The 16,754-nt window shown below is 36.9% G+C and overlaps 1 protein-coding gene across 1 annotated transcript; it reads right to left on the bottom strand.

Annotated features, from left to right (window-relative positions):
• Nucleotides 1-743: 743 nt before the first annotated feature.
• Nucleotides 744-15,072, bottom strand: LOC129278828 (uncharacterized). Its single transcript, XM_064111028.1, has 5 exons — nt 14,727-15,072; nt 11,432-11,554; nt 10,444-10,579; nt 6,891-6,983; nt 744-4,823 (listed from the first exon to the last, which is right to left on the bottom strand). Exons 1-5 carry the CDS (start codon nt 15,033-15,035, stop codon nt 4,597-4,599), a joined length of 888 nt encoding a protein of 295 aa, XP_063967098.1. The 5' UTR covers nt 15,036-15,072; the 3' UTR covers nt 744-4,596.
• Between the last annotated feature and the right edge of the window lie 1,682 nt (nt 15,073-16,754).

Genomic DNA, 16,754 nt, shown 5'->3' with positions numbered 1-16,754 from the left:
TGGTCAAAGTTAATTTTAGGTCAATGGACATAGTATTTATTATCAAATGAATGTTTTCTTTTGTGAATAATTATTCAATAGCTGTTCAATAGTTCAATCCCCAGACAGGAGCGGGAGGATGAGGCCGAGGAGGAAATAACGAAATTCGGAAAGAAGGGAAAGTTTTGAGGTATTGAAACTATAATGAACAGCCTGGGCTATTGGTAATTTAGAATAAAAAATATGGAAATGGAAACCTTGGAACTTCTGCATAGGTAATACTCGTGACATTTTTTTTGCACCACGAATTTTCCTTATCTATGGAGCTATATTGTTAAGGTGATCGAGGGTTTGTTTGTGAGTGTGTATGTGTGGGGGAGTGGGTGAGTGGGTGTGTGTGTCTGTGTATGGGAGACAGAGAAAGAGGGGGTATAGAAGGCAGGGGAGTTTCATGATGTAGCTCGTATAGAATGTTGATAGTGTATAACTCTCAATTTTCTGATAATATTGTTCCGAAATTTATAAGGGGATTGGAAATAACTAAACCGCTATCATGCAAACTCGCACAGATCCCACTGATTTCACCAAGTGTTCGTTTTTCTCCTCTCACCGACTCTGTATAAAAATTCTCATTTCAGTTCTTAATTTCCCTCTCTCCGACCAAAGTCTCTTCACGCCAAGAATGTGAATCAATTATCTGTACATAGTTACGTCTATATTCTCTCACATATGGGGAACAGCAAATTAAAATAAGCAGATCTGACTTTTAGGTTAGACTTGTCCATTTATTAATAAGAGTAGACATTCGAAAATTAGACGCAATCCAAATACACGTACACTCGATTGAAATGAACTCCAAGACATGCCCCGAGAAACCCTTCTCAAATGCGAATTTCCACCCCTTTTAGAGGGTTTACTGGCGATTGGTCTAATATCACTTGGTCTAATCTTCAGATGGTCTAATGTCCATTTCGGCTAATTTCCACTTTGTCTAATTTTTAAATAGTCTAACATTCATTACTTCTACACGCCACTTGGTCCAATTTTCTAAGGAAGGAAAAGAGAGAAAGGGAGAGAGAAGAGGAAGGAAAAGGGGGAGGGGAAAGAAAAGGAAGGAAAAGAAGGAAAGGAAGGGAAAAGAGAGACAATAAAGGAATTGGATGGAGAGGGGAGAAAAGGGAAGAGAAAAGAAGAAAGAAAAGAAAGGAGAGGGAATGAAAAGGAAGTGGGAATAGAGAGAAAGAAAAAAGGGAAATGGAGAGAGAGAAAACATGAAGGAAAGAACAAAAAGAAGAAGGGAGAAATGGAAAATGAGAGAGAAAACGAAAGAGAGGGGAGAGGAAAGGAAGGGGAAAAGAAAGGAGAGGGGGGATAAAATGAAGGGGGAAGAGAAGGGAAAAGGTAAAAGGAGGAGAAAGGAAACGGAAAAATAGAGGGAAAGGAAACGAAAAGATAGAAAAGGGTGAAAAGAAACATACGACATCGAAAAAAAAATTTATCTTGCTGCCACATACAAACAAAACTACAATTTCTTTCAAATAATTTGTTGGGGAAAACATTCATAATGTTAGGGATCGCCCCCCATCCATTTCAAGGAGGAGGAAGCAAAGAAGTAGAACAAAAAAATGAACGGGATTGCTTTGTAACTTTGTAGGATTATTGTGTATCCATGTTTCACTGAAACCACAAACTGAAAATTTCATATTTAGCTGGGAAATAAATTCATTCAAAGCATGACATTTTTTGTTCAGGTTTCTAGCATTAAAATGCAATAAACTAAAAGCGCTTCTCGTCACCAATTCCTTATCGAGATAATTAGTAAAATCATCCTTAAAAATGCCAGTTGTGGTAACGATCTCAAAATGACTTTTTACATAATCTAATATAATGACCACCTAAGTGTCTGTTTGTATGAATAAAAAATGTGCCAAAGGATTCTGGAAGAAATTGTGTAATTGATGAGAAAGAAGCAAAATATGTGCGGATTCGGGTCACTTCCGTCGGGTCTTTATTCCAGCAATAATAATACACTGTCCCACGTGTGCCTATCTGTGTTGGCGATCTTCAGTGTGATCGTTTTTCAGCTTAGATTTTATGATTTCACAAAGTTCAGTTTATGTAACTGTACCAGATCTAGATCCACAATGATATAGTAATACTTAACCTTGGTTTTACAGACTTTCGCACGAAATCAGTGTTTTACTGCAACTACTTTCATTCAGCGTTAAGCCAATATTTACAGTCAGCAATATCAAAGAACTATTTTTGCCCAACATTTAAATCAGATTTATAGCAATATCATCATCATCATCATGGACTTCAAGGTTATTCAAATCCCTTACAGCTTGAGATAAATCCGTAAAAGTATCGAAATCATCAAACAGGCATCTAAATTCACTATCGCTAATACTATCAAAGGGAAAGTTATACATTGGTAAAGTCATAAAGAAATGTATATGTGGCTAATACTCTTTGAATGAATACATTATCAAGATAATGATGCTTAGCTGAACATGAACATGAGCTATATACACCAGCCTACAGGAATGAAGAAGACATTGGTAATTTATAAACATCATGTGCATTATGAATGTTTTTGTTTGTCTAACTTATAAAAATATACGTACACGACTATTTTTTTAATAGGAACTTTGTATATAAACAATACAAAAACAAAGCCAGGAGATTAACTATATTTATCGAATTAAAGCTCGCTTTATTCGTTGCCGGTACACAAGAACCTTTTTAAAACAAAATAGGCGACATGTTTCTATAAAGCAAATAAATAAATCAATCATTACTTTTTATCCCCGCCGATTAAAATCGATTAATGTATTGATAATTATGTTATGTCACCGGCGATATCCAAACTTAAAAAAAATTATTTTAAAAAAGAGATAAGAAATTTAAGAAATAATAATAATTAAGAATATATAGTGGTAACGATTTTTTTAGAATGAAAATTTGATCAGAATCCTTCAGAGTCTTTAAAGGACAAGTCCACCCCAACAAAAAGTTGATTTGAATAAAAAGAGAAAAATCCAACAAGCATAACACTGAAAATTTCATCAAAATCGGATGTAAAATAAAAAGGATATGACATTTTAAAGTTTCGCTTAATTTCATAAAACAGTTATATGCACATCCTGGCTGGTATGCCAATGAGGAGACTATGACGTCATACACTCACTATTTCTTTTGTATTTTATTATGTCAAATATGAAATAATCTGATTTTCTCATTGGCAAGAGATACAACGATTAATTCCTTCCTGAACATGTGGAATTAGCATTGTTTAATACTATATGGTTCAGTCAAGTTGGTCCTTATTGTCAAGTCTATAAAAAATGAAATATTGTATAATTCAAACAATAAAAAACAAAAGATATAGTGAGGGACATCATCGACTGTCTCATTTGCATGTCACTGAGTTGTGCATATCACTGCATGCTTTGTGAAAAATAAGCGAAACTTTAGAATGTCATAACTTTCTTACTTTACATCCGATTTTAATGAAATTTTCAGCGTTATGCTAGTTTGATTTTCTCTATTTATTCAAATCAACATTTTCTGGGGTGGACTTGACCTTTAAAGAGAAAATGCCGCTTGGGGGTTGTATTCTAATAATTACACCATGTACTGTACCGTATTATGCAGACATTAACATGATATTTTTAATTAAAATAATAATTTTCACCAGTATTATGCTCGTTCGGCTTCTCATTTTCATCTTCCACTGACCTCTAATAATCAAATAATTCTTTTAAACATGCAGAAACTAGAATTCATAACAATTTAGATACTATAATTCGTTCTTGTTCAACTGCCTCCTAATTCAAAATTTTACTCAAAAGACAATTAATTAGTAGTTATTCATATTGATTCCCTTTCCCTTTTCTAAACATACTCTCCTCCCCCTCTCTCTTCTCTCTCTCTCTCTTGTGTGAGTGTAAGAGGTCATGGGTGTGTATTGGGTATGGGTGATTCTGTGTTTGATATGTGAATGTATGATAATTACGTCTATTTGAATTGGATTATTTATGTTAAATTTAATACTTGTAAAGGGGCACCTGCCAACAAGATTTTAATCTTTTTGGTTGCCTCTTACCATTACGTTGATTATTTTTACATTAATGTATAAATCATACCTATTTGTTGTATGTGTTGCTACATTTATTGGAATATTGTATTGGAATGGTTAATAAATGAATTGAATTGTACTAATCATACATCTATGGCATGAAATAAAGGATCTTATAGATGCATGAAGTATGAACCTAAGCATTAAAGTGTGAGACATACGTAGGGGGGGTGATGGACAAAGTCGATCGCCAGAACGTCCAGTAAGTTATTCATGACATATACAGGAATCGGGAATCAAATAAAGCCGCTGTGAATATATGAACCCGTATATAAAAATATAGATTTCACATCTCATATTATAAGAAACTAAACATAATACATCAACTGCATGAAAATAAAGAATCTCTTAGATGCATGTTCAGAAAGTTACATAATTTATAACAAACTCAGTGGTGTCAAACGTACTCAACATGGTCAAGGACGCTTTCACCCCCCCCCCCCCCCCCGGGCAAGGGGGGATGGACCTGTGTGATATTAAAGCACCGTATATATCATCGCCAATCCCATCACCCCTTGCGAATAACCTGGAATATCCTCCAAGACCAAAGAACATTGCCGGGAAGACACCAGCTCATCTGAGATGGCGCGGTAGTTGAAGTCAATCTGCTTCTCCTGGGATGGGCCATTCGTACCGCTCCAGTTCCATTCGCCTGGCTTCTCGGTATAAAATGTCTTCCTCGTTGTGATTACGATGACGCCTCCTGAAGGGGGTAGAGTGTGAGTAAAGAGGAAAAAGGAAATAAAATGAGAAAGTGGTGGTGATGTTCCCCGGCGATGATCATCGTGTATATATGGTGGTGATGATGATGAGAAATATGATGATGATGATGATGATGTACAGCATTTGTATAGCGCCATGTATCTGTCAAAGACATTCAAAGGCGCATTGGAGGAGCCAGCCAATCTGGGTCGCCTACAAGGGCGCGCACACAGAACTGTGACCCGCAGGTCTCTCCTCCCGATAACTGGGGGAATGCAGGTGGACCACTACACCGGGGTTTCCCCCTACTCTTATTCGAATAGTGCAGTGGGTTCTTAACGTGCAAAGGTGGTGATTCTCCTCTACACGGGGCCTCCATTTAACGTCCTATCCGAGGGACGGAGTGTTTTCCACTGTAACATAGCCTGCATCTATGAAACATGGGAGAGACGTTTACACACAACGCACTGGCTTCAGTCATCCGCCCGCGGTGGACTCGAACCCACGATCTTTGGTTCGACGGGCAGACGCGTTACCGACTGAGCCAACTTCGCTCTCTAATATATGGACGGTGTTGATGATGATGATGAGGAGGAGGAGGAGGAGTATGGACGGTGTTGATGATGATGATGATGATGAGGAGGAGTATGGACGGTGTTGATGATGATGATGATGAGGAGGAGGAGGAGGAGGAGTATGGACGGTGTTGATGATGATGATGATGAGGAGGAGGAGTATGGACGGTGTTGATGATGATGATGAGGATGATGATGAAGAAGATGACGATGATGATGGTGATGATGATGATGATGATGATGATGATGATGATGATGGCGATGTGCAGCTGCTGCTGATGGTAGTGTTGATGATGATGGTAATTGGAGTGGTGGTAGTAGTGATGGTGAATAATTGTGGTAATGGTACAATGCTTGGCAATGTTCACGGAATGGAGACGTAATGATGCCAACGTGGAGGACAATGAGAATAATGGTTATAGATAATGATGATGATGATGATGATGAAGATGATGATGATGATGATGATGAAGATGATGATGATGAAGATGATGATGATTATGATAACGATGATGAAGATGATGATGATGAAGATGATGATGATGATGATGATGATGATGATGATGATGATGATGATGAAGATGATGATGATGAAGATGATGATGATGATGAAGATGATGATGATGATGAAGATGATGATGATGAAGATGATGATGATGAAGATGATGATGATGATAATGGTGATGATGAAGATGATGAAGACGATGATGGTGATGATGACGATGATGATGATGATGAAGATGATGAGGATGATGATGATGATGATAATGATGATGATGATAAGGATGATGATGATGGTGGTGGTGGTTGTCTAACCAACATTAATTGGACATTTTATTGTTCAACCTATGTTGGTTAAAATTGATATTGGGAAATTTTCTTTATCAAAACAGCGTTAGGTGATTTGCATTTACCAACACGTCTTTAGTCAACGCTGGATCACATTCTGGCTATTAATGTTTGTTCACTTCTTGACCAACTGTCGGAACTAACCAACTGTTTCAGCTTTCATTCTTACACTGGTCGTGTGGGTGTGTATGCAAGTTAAGTTCATAAGTTCATTTTATTTGTCTTCCAACTATGAGTTTGAATACATGACAAACATACAAGTGTTTATGAAACAATAAGCAGAGTACATGATAAAACATACAGGTATACATAAAACAGAGTGTGCAGAAAATATTGTTTTTAAGTACATTATACAGCTTAAGACAGAAAAGAAATAAATTTTAAGGAAGACGAGGAGACCTAAGTGAAGCAATGCTTGTAAATTAAGGTTCCTCATTACGAATTCAAAGAACATTGGATAAACAACACAGAAATGGCAATATAATATAATATGATAACTAAAGAGAGAGGCGGGGAGAGAAGAGGGACACATTTATGTTGGGGAGTGTGAGTGGGTGTCTGTGTGTATGGGTTCATGGGTGAGGGTGTGTGTGTGTTCGAGTGTGTGTGTGTGTGTGTGTGTGTGTGTGAAATGTGAATCTTACCTGGTTTAACGAGTCTAACCAGTTCTTTTAACGACGTCCCATCGCAATGACCAGGGAGAAAGGTACCGCTTGATACGGCTCCATCAAAGGAATCTTTATAAACACAAATTATGATGATTAAACACATTCACTAACGGATAAAATAAAGACACACGTCAATAAAATCCCCTCATTAGCAATAAAGAAAGGGGATTCACCGTATATTTTGTTCAAGTTTTCGCGAACAATTAAAGGGATGGTCTGTGCTGAAAGTATCTAGCTTAATAAATAGAGTAGAATTCACTGAGCAAAATGCCAAAAATTTCATCTAAACCGGATAACAAATAACAAAGTTATTGAATTTCAAAGTTTAGCAATATTTTGTGAAAAAAGTCGTCATGAATATTCATTAGGTGGGCTGATGATGTCACATCCCCACTTGTTCTTTTGTATTTTATTACATGTATATGAAATTAGGTTTATTCAAATTTTTTCCTCCAAGAATATGAAAAATTTGATTAACAACTGATTAAGTGCATTACATATTTATTGCTGCAACTTATTTCATTATAAGGGAGACATATTATTCACACAAGTATGAAATAATGAAACAATTATGATTTTATGTAATCACATAAGAAAACGGAAAGTGGGGATGTGACATCATCAGCCCACCTGATGAATATTCATGAAAACTGTTTTCACAAAATATTGTTAAACTTTAAACTTCAATAACTTTATTATTTGTTATCCGATTTTTATGAAATTTTCGGCATTTTGCTCAGTGAATTCTACTCTATGTAATAAGATATAAATATTTTCAGCCCGGACCATCCCTTTAAGGCATCGTTTTATCTGCCTTTGAACCTTTTCAATTTTACCCATGACCTTATAGTAATCATGGCGTGTGTACTCGAGTCACCTCTTGAGAATTCACATTTCTATCATTAGGGCGCGGCGCCAGTATTATATATTCGGGGGATGAGTCACACCAATCAAACTGACCCCAAACCGACCGATGATCTGCCATTGGAAACAGTGTAATTGATTTTGTCGATCTGGGGCCCGTTTATAAAGGACTTGCAGCTGTTGTAACTTTACCATTATGGCAACTACCATGGTAACAGGGCTCAGCAGCCAATCAATATCAAGGTTACCACGGTAGTTGCAGCTCCTTATGAAACGAGCCCCTGGAGTAGGTTTCGCCAGTGTGGCTGCAGAATATTTAAGTCTGTTGCATTTTCGCCATAACGGCATGGATCTCTTTTATTTTTATTCCACTTTCTTCATTTTTTTCTTCATTTTTTATTATTCATTTTCTCTCCTCTTTACTCTACTGTAGATAGGCTGTCTCCTGTCCTACAGTGGAATATACCTGTGAGTGTTTCATGAAAGGACTTTTCGGACGTTTTATCCGACAGTTACCATGGGAACAGAGCCTCTCAGCCAATCAAAATCGGGAAAAGATGTCAGATCTGACAACTTGTCGGATGAAAATGTTGATAATCGTCGGGTTAACATGTTATTGTACAATAGATTTTCTCGGACTTTGAGCAATCAAACTTTTGAACTTCTTTGCAAATCACCTCATTCTTTGAATGTTCCTTTTAAACAACTAATTCTTTTGAATTCCTATATAGCCTTATACTGTGCATTGGAATAATTTTCTCTTGAAAATATAAAAGAAAAGGAAGCGCTTTTATCACTTTTGACTCTCGTAGATTTTAGCTAATTTGGGGTTTAAAAAGTTTATTATCACTTTTTAATCATTAGAATTTTCTACATATTAAAAAAACGAGCCAAACTCATTTAAAGAATGAACGAATTGTCACTTTTTATGTAGGCATATATCATATGTTTTTGTTTTGGGTAAACTTTAAAATGCAAAACCTCTGTTTTCTACGTAGTTTTCACACAGCAGTTGCGAAAATTTTGCACATAATTTGATGTTGTTTTGTTTAAAAAAGAAAACGCACATGTTCTCTCTTTAAAAAATATTCGTGATATTGGGAAAATCATTTTAGAGCGCATCATTTTAATTTAGATTGGAATGCTGCTGTCAAATAACCCATTCTGTTATAATTTTTCTTCTATTTAAATCAGCATTTTTTTTTTTCAAAGTTACCAGCGTTTTATCGATATAAAATTCACACTAGCAGCAGTGTCATTGCCACTGTTTGAAGTCATATCTTACAAGGTGACTCTGACAGCAGAAATTTCATTCAACCTAGGACTATGATTGTAGATAAACCTGTCAACAATGTGTGTCAATAATATCGCACGACAATGATTTGATATCAAGCATGAAAGACGTAACAAAATTATATTCTAGCTGATCAAACATTATATTGATAAGTTAACTGAAAAATGTGACTTGCATGGCCCTACAGACCTATAGCATGTTCGTGAACAGATGAATAGGCCCTACTGAAAATCCATTGTGACGTCAGATCGAAGTATCATCTAGTGCTTCAACCGATATGACAAAAATGTAAAGCGATTGGGATTGCCGCATGGATTATCCTCATTCAATGCAGTATTATCGTGATTATGATATGGATATCACTTATTATTAACTATTACACCAACGGTGGTTGGACAGGTCACCACACCCTTGGAGCAAAGCGCGGAAAAAATAGTGGAAAATTAAAAGTCAAGATCGTTAAAGCATGAAGGTAGAAAGAATGAAGAGACAAAGATATATGCAAATAGAATCAAATTTCTAAAGAAGTACAAAAGAATAGACAGGTGCAGTGTATCCTTTGATGCCGCCGGATTCATGCGATAACTGAAAAGTGATTTGTGTTGAAATAGATAACTGGGATATTTCTATTTTCCTTTGAGCATAAAACATAGATATTGAACAAAACGACGAAAATAATATACATCAAAGGCTTATTGTGTCACTGAATTGGGCGAAACATTTAATGATAACTGTTTTGAAATGTAATAAAACCTCATAACTTGACATGTTTAGAATCAACATTTTACAAATCCCACAATCTTCCACACTATAAAAATACTATGAATAGTTTGTGGAATATATTAATTGTTTCAATCAATACATATTATTTTTTCATCGCGACGCAAAACCGATTCACGAACACAGTACATGTATTGAATGACAATGAACACCTGGGAGACTTTGTCGAAACTTTGCGAACCGGAACAGTATTCCCGTTCCTAGTTTCGGAGCTGCCGAAAATTTGAAAATAATTTATGCCCTTTGTCCAGGGTCCAGGAGGAAACTGCTGTTTTGATTCTACAATTTTCGACAAAGTCTTCTTGGTTGTTCATTGTCATGAAGGGAATTTGACAATACATTTTCTATGTTCTTGAAGGCGTCGCACGTCGAAGGAGTGATAACTCCCCATTGTCAATAAGGCCAAGTATAACATGATAGGCCTACATTTTCTATGTTCTTGAAGGCGTCGTAGGAGTGATAACTCCCCATTGTCAATAAGGCTAAGTATAACATGATAGGCCTACATTTTCTATGTTCTTGAAGGCGTCGCATGTCGTAGGAGTGACTCCCCAATGTTAATAAGGCTAATAACATGATAGGCCTACTTACTTTCTTCAAAATGAACTTGCGCAGGTCCAACGAAGCTGTGAACAAACTCCTTGTAGACACCCTTGGTTTTACACACGTTGAGACTTTCCTGTGATGGGTCCACTGCGTATATATTGAGGAAACCCACTTTGCCAAGCTAGAGAAATGTGTATATTTCAAACATTTTAATAAAAAAATTATACTTCTACCTAATTATATGGTGAGGATCGAAGAGTATGATTAAGTTGATAAAAATGATAGAATGATAGTAAAACTAACAATAACAGCAATAATAATGATGATAATAATGGTATTGTTAATAGATAATAGTGATAATGAAAATAATACTGATAATTATAATAATAATGACAGTAATGATAATATTGATAATAGTTGAAGTTGTTTGACAAGCTGAACAGGCAAGTTCGGAGTTCCATTCTGCGCATGATCAAACAAAAAATGTTATCTGATTCAGAACTAAAAATGGCATGGTGGTTAAAAATAATAATAGTACTACTACTACTACTACTACTACTACTTTTACTACTTCTACTACAACTACTAAGGATAATAATAATGATGATGATAATAATAATAATAATAATAATAATAATAATAATGAAGTAAAGCTAGTAGCAGTAATATTACAGCTAATTACGATGATATACATAATAAAACTCTATGGATCCGAGCCAGTCTATATGTTAGTCCGCAGGCACAGATCGTGATTGAAACTTTAATCAACAAGTGGGTCTTCACACAAAGACTAGCATAAACAAACCTCGCTGTTTCTGAGCGAGCGGGCCTTCAATACACAAGCCATTGTAGGCTTTGCATTCAGACCCCTTAAAACTCGAGGGAAGAGTTTGCACAGCAGACTGAGTCTATATGGGGAGCGATTAAATCGTCCTCTTTGGGGATCATGTTCGGACAGACACTGTTGAATATGTTGGAAATAGAAAGTCTGGAAGTTTGATTGGATTAGAATAAATCTAGACACTTTTCTAACCTCTTCACCGACCAACCCTGTTCCACATCCGATATCTAGAATCTTCTTTGTCTTATCCTCCACAAGTCTGTTGAGTATAGAAGCGACAGCGGCAGGTCCTTTATAGCCACCATTTGATAGTATCTGAAGAAAAAAATTACCAACATTGCAAAAACGTATTATATAAGGCACTCATCCACTGTACAGAGTAACAATAAATAAGTGTCATTAATCATATTTGTGTTACAATAATGCACACTGTAAAAACTGCGGTGTTAAAACTGACACCAGTTGGTGTTAATAGAGGACCACACCCCGAGGTGTTAAAATTACACCCTAGAGATTAAAAATAACACCAAAGCGTGTAAATGTAACAACCAAAGGTGTTGTAATGACACCTATAGGTGTAAAACTAACACCACCAATTCAACACCGGTGTAAAATAACTGGTGTGGTCCTCTATGTACACCGGTTAACACCACAGTTTCTGTTGTGCAGTGGCGTAATATAATGAGTCAAAAAAATTGAGAGGGCCAGATGTGGCGTTTCACCGGGAGAAATTTAGCCTATAATCTAGGCGGAGGCTGCAGTTACTGTCTTTGTTCTTATGCTGGAAGCAAACGATAGTCTGACGTGGCAAAGACTATACGAATTGACAATAACTGCAGCCTCCGCCTAGATTATAGGAGAAATTTAGCGAGCGACCAAAAATTTCGACATTTGCATTGCAAACATCACATTTTCCGATAGATTTGACATACATTTAGAAAACAATATTATATTTCACCCTTCTCTCTTCCATTTTCTTTTCTCTCTTTTTTTCTTGGTCATGAAAAATTGAGGGCAAGCGCCCCAAAGCATCCCTCGCTGTTCGTACGCCACTGCAGTAAATGATTGAAAGACTTGTTGGAGTATGTATTCAGATAGGGTGGTTACAGATTGCAAGCGGTAAAAGGGTCGATCTAGAGCTCACACTGGGATGATTTATCTTTATCATGGCAGTGGCGGGAGGGGGCATATCCAGCCCTCCCCCCCCCCCACCTCTGATATTTTTTCATAGTCAATATTTTTATGTAAATGTCCCCCCCCCCCCCCCTTTGAGAGTGAATGACATTTTTTAGTGAAAACCCTTTTTTTCTTTTTTTTTCTTTTGGGGAGGGGCCGGGTTGTCAAATTTTCTTGGGGGAAAATGTGTCCCCCCCCCCCGCTTTTGGAAAATTCTGGATCGCAGGGCCCCCTGTATCATTTTCATTTCCTTTAATTTCGTTTATTTCCATTTTCAACAATTACAGCTTGTTTTGTACATTTTGACATACAAATAAAACATATTTCAAGTATCCCTGTACATGTGTCTACGTAGTACCTCTGACCATAGAGCTATAAACAGCTCCATGCTCTGACCGTACATGTGCCAGACTTCCTGAACACGTTATTATAATTATGAATCCCATGTTCAAGGCTCGAAGATATATAACAGTGTATCTTCGCGCCTTGAACATGGTCTCATACAGTTTACGTGTCTATATAGTTCGCCTCTGCATCATTGAATATAAATTGTATTGAATCATACTGTGTTGAGAATAACAATGAAAACGACAGCCGTCCAAATAAGAAAAAAATATTCAAAGGCGTGTTCTTTATTTGGAAATAGATAGAATGCAGGCAATCATGCATGAAACACACTGTTTGCTAAACTCGAGCCTCGCATGGAGTACATATGGAATAACGGTAATATCATGGTATAAAGCCAGGCTGCTCTATCCGTCTGTATCATGAATTTCACAAGGTGCGTTGCCAGGTCGTTTTGAAATAGAACACTACAGCTGCCTCATCGCTGTTAGATATTACGTAATAAAGTATAAAGTAAATGGGTATGGATGAAAGATGTCAAACAAAGTGTAATGATATATCGCCGCGACGGCAATCCTGTAAATAAAGACACAACTGTAAGTTAGAACTGGCTTAGATGGCTTAATAGCCAGATACTTCAAATACATGTACTCAATATTAAACGAAACAATTAGGAGTTGCCAGCAATGAAACGTTCAGAGCAGACATAATACTGCTTCTCAAATTAATTCACGGATCTACATAGCTGGGTTTCTTTTCTCGAAAAAATCGTGAAGTAATTCACCACTCTTCCGAGCATGCCAGTGCTCTATACTTGTACGTACATGTGCAAAAGGAATGTGAATTTGTAAACGACAATAGTACGTGGAATCGTTGCTACGTCTGGCAAGCCTATTACAATGAAGCTTCGAAATTGCAAAGAGCCATTTACATTATAAATCATAGACATGTAAAGATTTCTGTCCATACTCTTAGATTAGGTAGGGTGAATATAATCATTTTTAATCAGTGCATGCCCTAGCTTAATTGGAACGATTTTCAATATGGGTGCTGGTTTGGAGGAAAAATTTGAAAAACCCAAAAAAAAATGTTTTCATTCCCCAAAGAAAATTGATTTTGGTCAAGCAACAAAAAAGTGGGGCTACACTCTAAAATGAAATTGATTTAGGTCAGGGAGAATTGGACAAGCAAAAAACAAAATTTCACTACAAAATGACAGGAGATTTTCGTAAAATTACTTATTCTTAGCATACCTATAGCTGATTTCCAGGGGGTGCTAGCTGCCTATGATGAATAACACTCACAGCACCTCCCAGCCAAGTTTTGGGGGTTGGTTGCTTGAAAGAGTTCCATATGCACCCCCCAAAAAAAAAATATATATATATACTTTTTACTGTTGCTTACCTAAATAGTAGTTGGGACTGGAACTCACCTCATTTCATCTGCAGACCTCTTCCCGCTATGCTACCGAGAAGCGCTGAGTTCGACTCGTCTAGACTCACAGACCCGTTACTGACTATATAAACCGATGTCTATGGACAATTACACGTTCGAAATTTGACGGAATAAATCCATAATTTGGTATGTATTTCCACTCCCCCATCATATATGTTCTATATTAGGGCTAGATATATTATTCTGAACCTTTATTTTCAATTTTAGTGGGGGGTGCATATGGAACTCTTTTACTCTTGCCTATATAGTTGCTGAAGCACCCCCAGCACCCCGCTTCCCCAGCGCATGCAGGGCTAGTCTACAAATGTAGACCCACATCTGCAGTGTGTGTACAACAGCTGATTCAACGAGTGTGCATAGCAGACTAGGTCTACTGAGGAAATGACTCGCTTCGCTCGCCCTTTCAGGCTGGTTTGCTTCGCAAACCAGCAGATCCCACCTCACGAGCCATTCAGAGTCTGCATAGCAGACTAGCGCAGGGCCATGTTTTTAATGTGCACAGCAGACGTACCTTATCATAGCTGCCAGCAGTCGCCCATTCATCGTAGAAATGCGCTAGTTCATTTGCTCCATGCCTTAATCCAAAAGCATAAGCCTCCTTTATTTTGTCTGCTGCCATGTCGGTGTACCCCCAAGCGAATGTGCTTCGTCGATGAAAATGTATGAGCTGGTAGCCCGCTGGTAGCCGGTCCAAAATTCTCCCAACGTTTCTCCAGTGAATATCCTCTGCATCAACACATGTTGAAGTTTCAAATAAAGAATGGATTTGTTCATGCACATCCATGCAGCAAACGATGGAAGTTAACAACCCAACTGACATCAACTGAAATTATGACCTGGGATCGGACCACACCATGGGCGGCGGAAGCGGCGGGAGGGGGGCAGGGGGACACGTCCCCCTAGATTTCAGGAGGGGACAATCCCCCCCCCCCCCCAAAAAAAAAAAAAAAAAAAAAAAAAAAAAAAAAAAAGAGAGAGAGAGAAAGAAAGAAAGAAAGAAAGAAAGAAAGAAAGAAAGAAAGAAAGAAAGAAAGAAAGAAAGAAAGGAAGGTAGGAAGGAAGAAAGGAAAAAGAAAGGAAGGAAGAAAGAAAGATAGATAGAAAGAAAGAAAGAAAAGAAGAAAGAAAGAAAGAAAGAAAGAAAGAAAGAAAGAAAGAAAGAAAGAAAGAAAGAAAGAAAGAAAGAAAGAAAGAAAGAAAGAAAGAAAGAAAGAAAGAAAGAAAGAAAGAAAGAAAGAAAGAAAGAAAGAAAGAAAGAAAGAAAGAAAGAAAGAAAGAAAGAAAGAAAGGTAGGAAGGAAGAAAGGAAAAAGAAAGGAAGGAAGAAAGAAAATAGATAGAAAGAAAAGAAGAAAGGAAAAGGAAAAAAGAGAACAGTAAACTGAACAGCTGAAACAAGAAATATCAAAACCTATGTAGGACAGTCAAAAAGTGGCAGTTACTATGGAAAATACACAAATTTTAAACTGCGATTTTGTTCAGAAAAAAATTGACAACTAAAGGCCAAAAAAAGTTTTTATCGCACAAAAATGAAGGAGATTTAGGTCAAATCTCTCCATTATAATTAGAAACCAATTTCAATAAAACATCTAGGCGGTGACTCTACACCCATGCTTCCCAGGGCGAACGGGATTTATTTATTACCCTTCATAATTCAATAATTCAAGTGTTACACTTTGAAATTAGTATATCTCGTATTTTCATCTCGCTCCTCGATCGCATCGATTTTTTAGTTAAATGACCATCCTGTTCATCGTTTCAAAAAGTGAATCCGAGCTTTTGGATCAGAATATTTTTTTTTTTTGCTCGCGCTTCGCGATCGCATCAATTTTATTGTTTAAATAGATACCCATCGCGTCCATGGTCACAAAAAGTGTTTTAGAATCTTAAGGTTTGGGTCGGAATAACAAAAAATTTAAGCTCGCACTTCGCACTCGAATAAAATGTTTAGTTAGAATGTCCGACTTTTAAACTGGCAAATTTAGCCCATTTTGTAACTTTGAACAGATAGGTATCTCACTAAACAATTGATGTGAGCGCGAAGCGCTAGCTTGAAATGTTCATTTTCCGAGTAGAAAACTGGAAATGTACGTCTCGAAAATCATTAAAAAGGTAGATATGTAAAACAATTTATGCGAGCGCGAAGCGCGAGCTGAATAATTTTTATTTTCCAACTTTTAGACCCGAAATCTTAAGCACTTTTTGTAACTATGAACAGAATAGATATCTCAATAATTATGCGAGTGCAAAATTTTCATTTTTCGACTTTTAAACAGGAAATTTTTAGCAATTTCTAACCATGTACAGAATATTAGATTATGTATCTAAATAAACAACTGATGCGACCGCGAAGAGCCAGCTGAAAATTTTGATTTCCGACTAGAAAAATTGATGTTCTCTGAACAGGCCTACTTTTTGTAACCATGAAGACTATGGGTATCTGATTAAATGATTGAAATGAAGCGTGAAATGATTTATTTTTCAATTTTACGACCTAAAAAGCGGTCATTCTGAGCACTTTTGACAGGACTGATACGTAA

Source organism: Lytechinus pictus, chromosome 16, assembly GCF_037042905.1.
Source record: "Lytechinus pictus isolate F3 Inbred chromosome 16, Lp3.0, whole genome shotgun sequence".
In the NCBI taxonomy this organism is placed as follows: domain Eukaryota; kingdom Metazoa; phylum Echinodermata; class Echinoidea; order Temnopleuroida; family Toxopneustidae; genus Lytechinus; species Lytechinus pictus.
The sequence above is the reverse complement of the archived record's forward strand: the minus strand, read 5'-3'. Positions and strand labels throughout refer to the sequence as shown.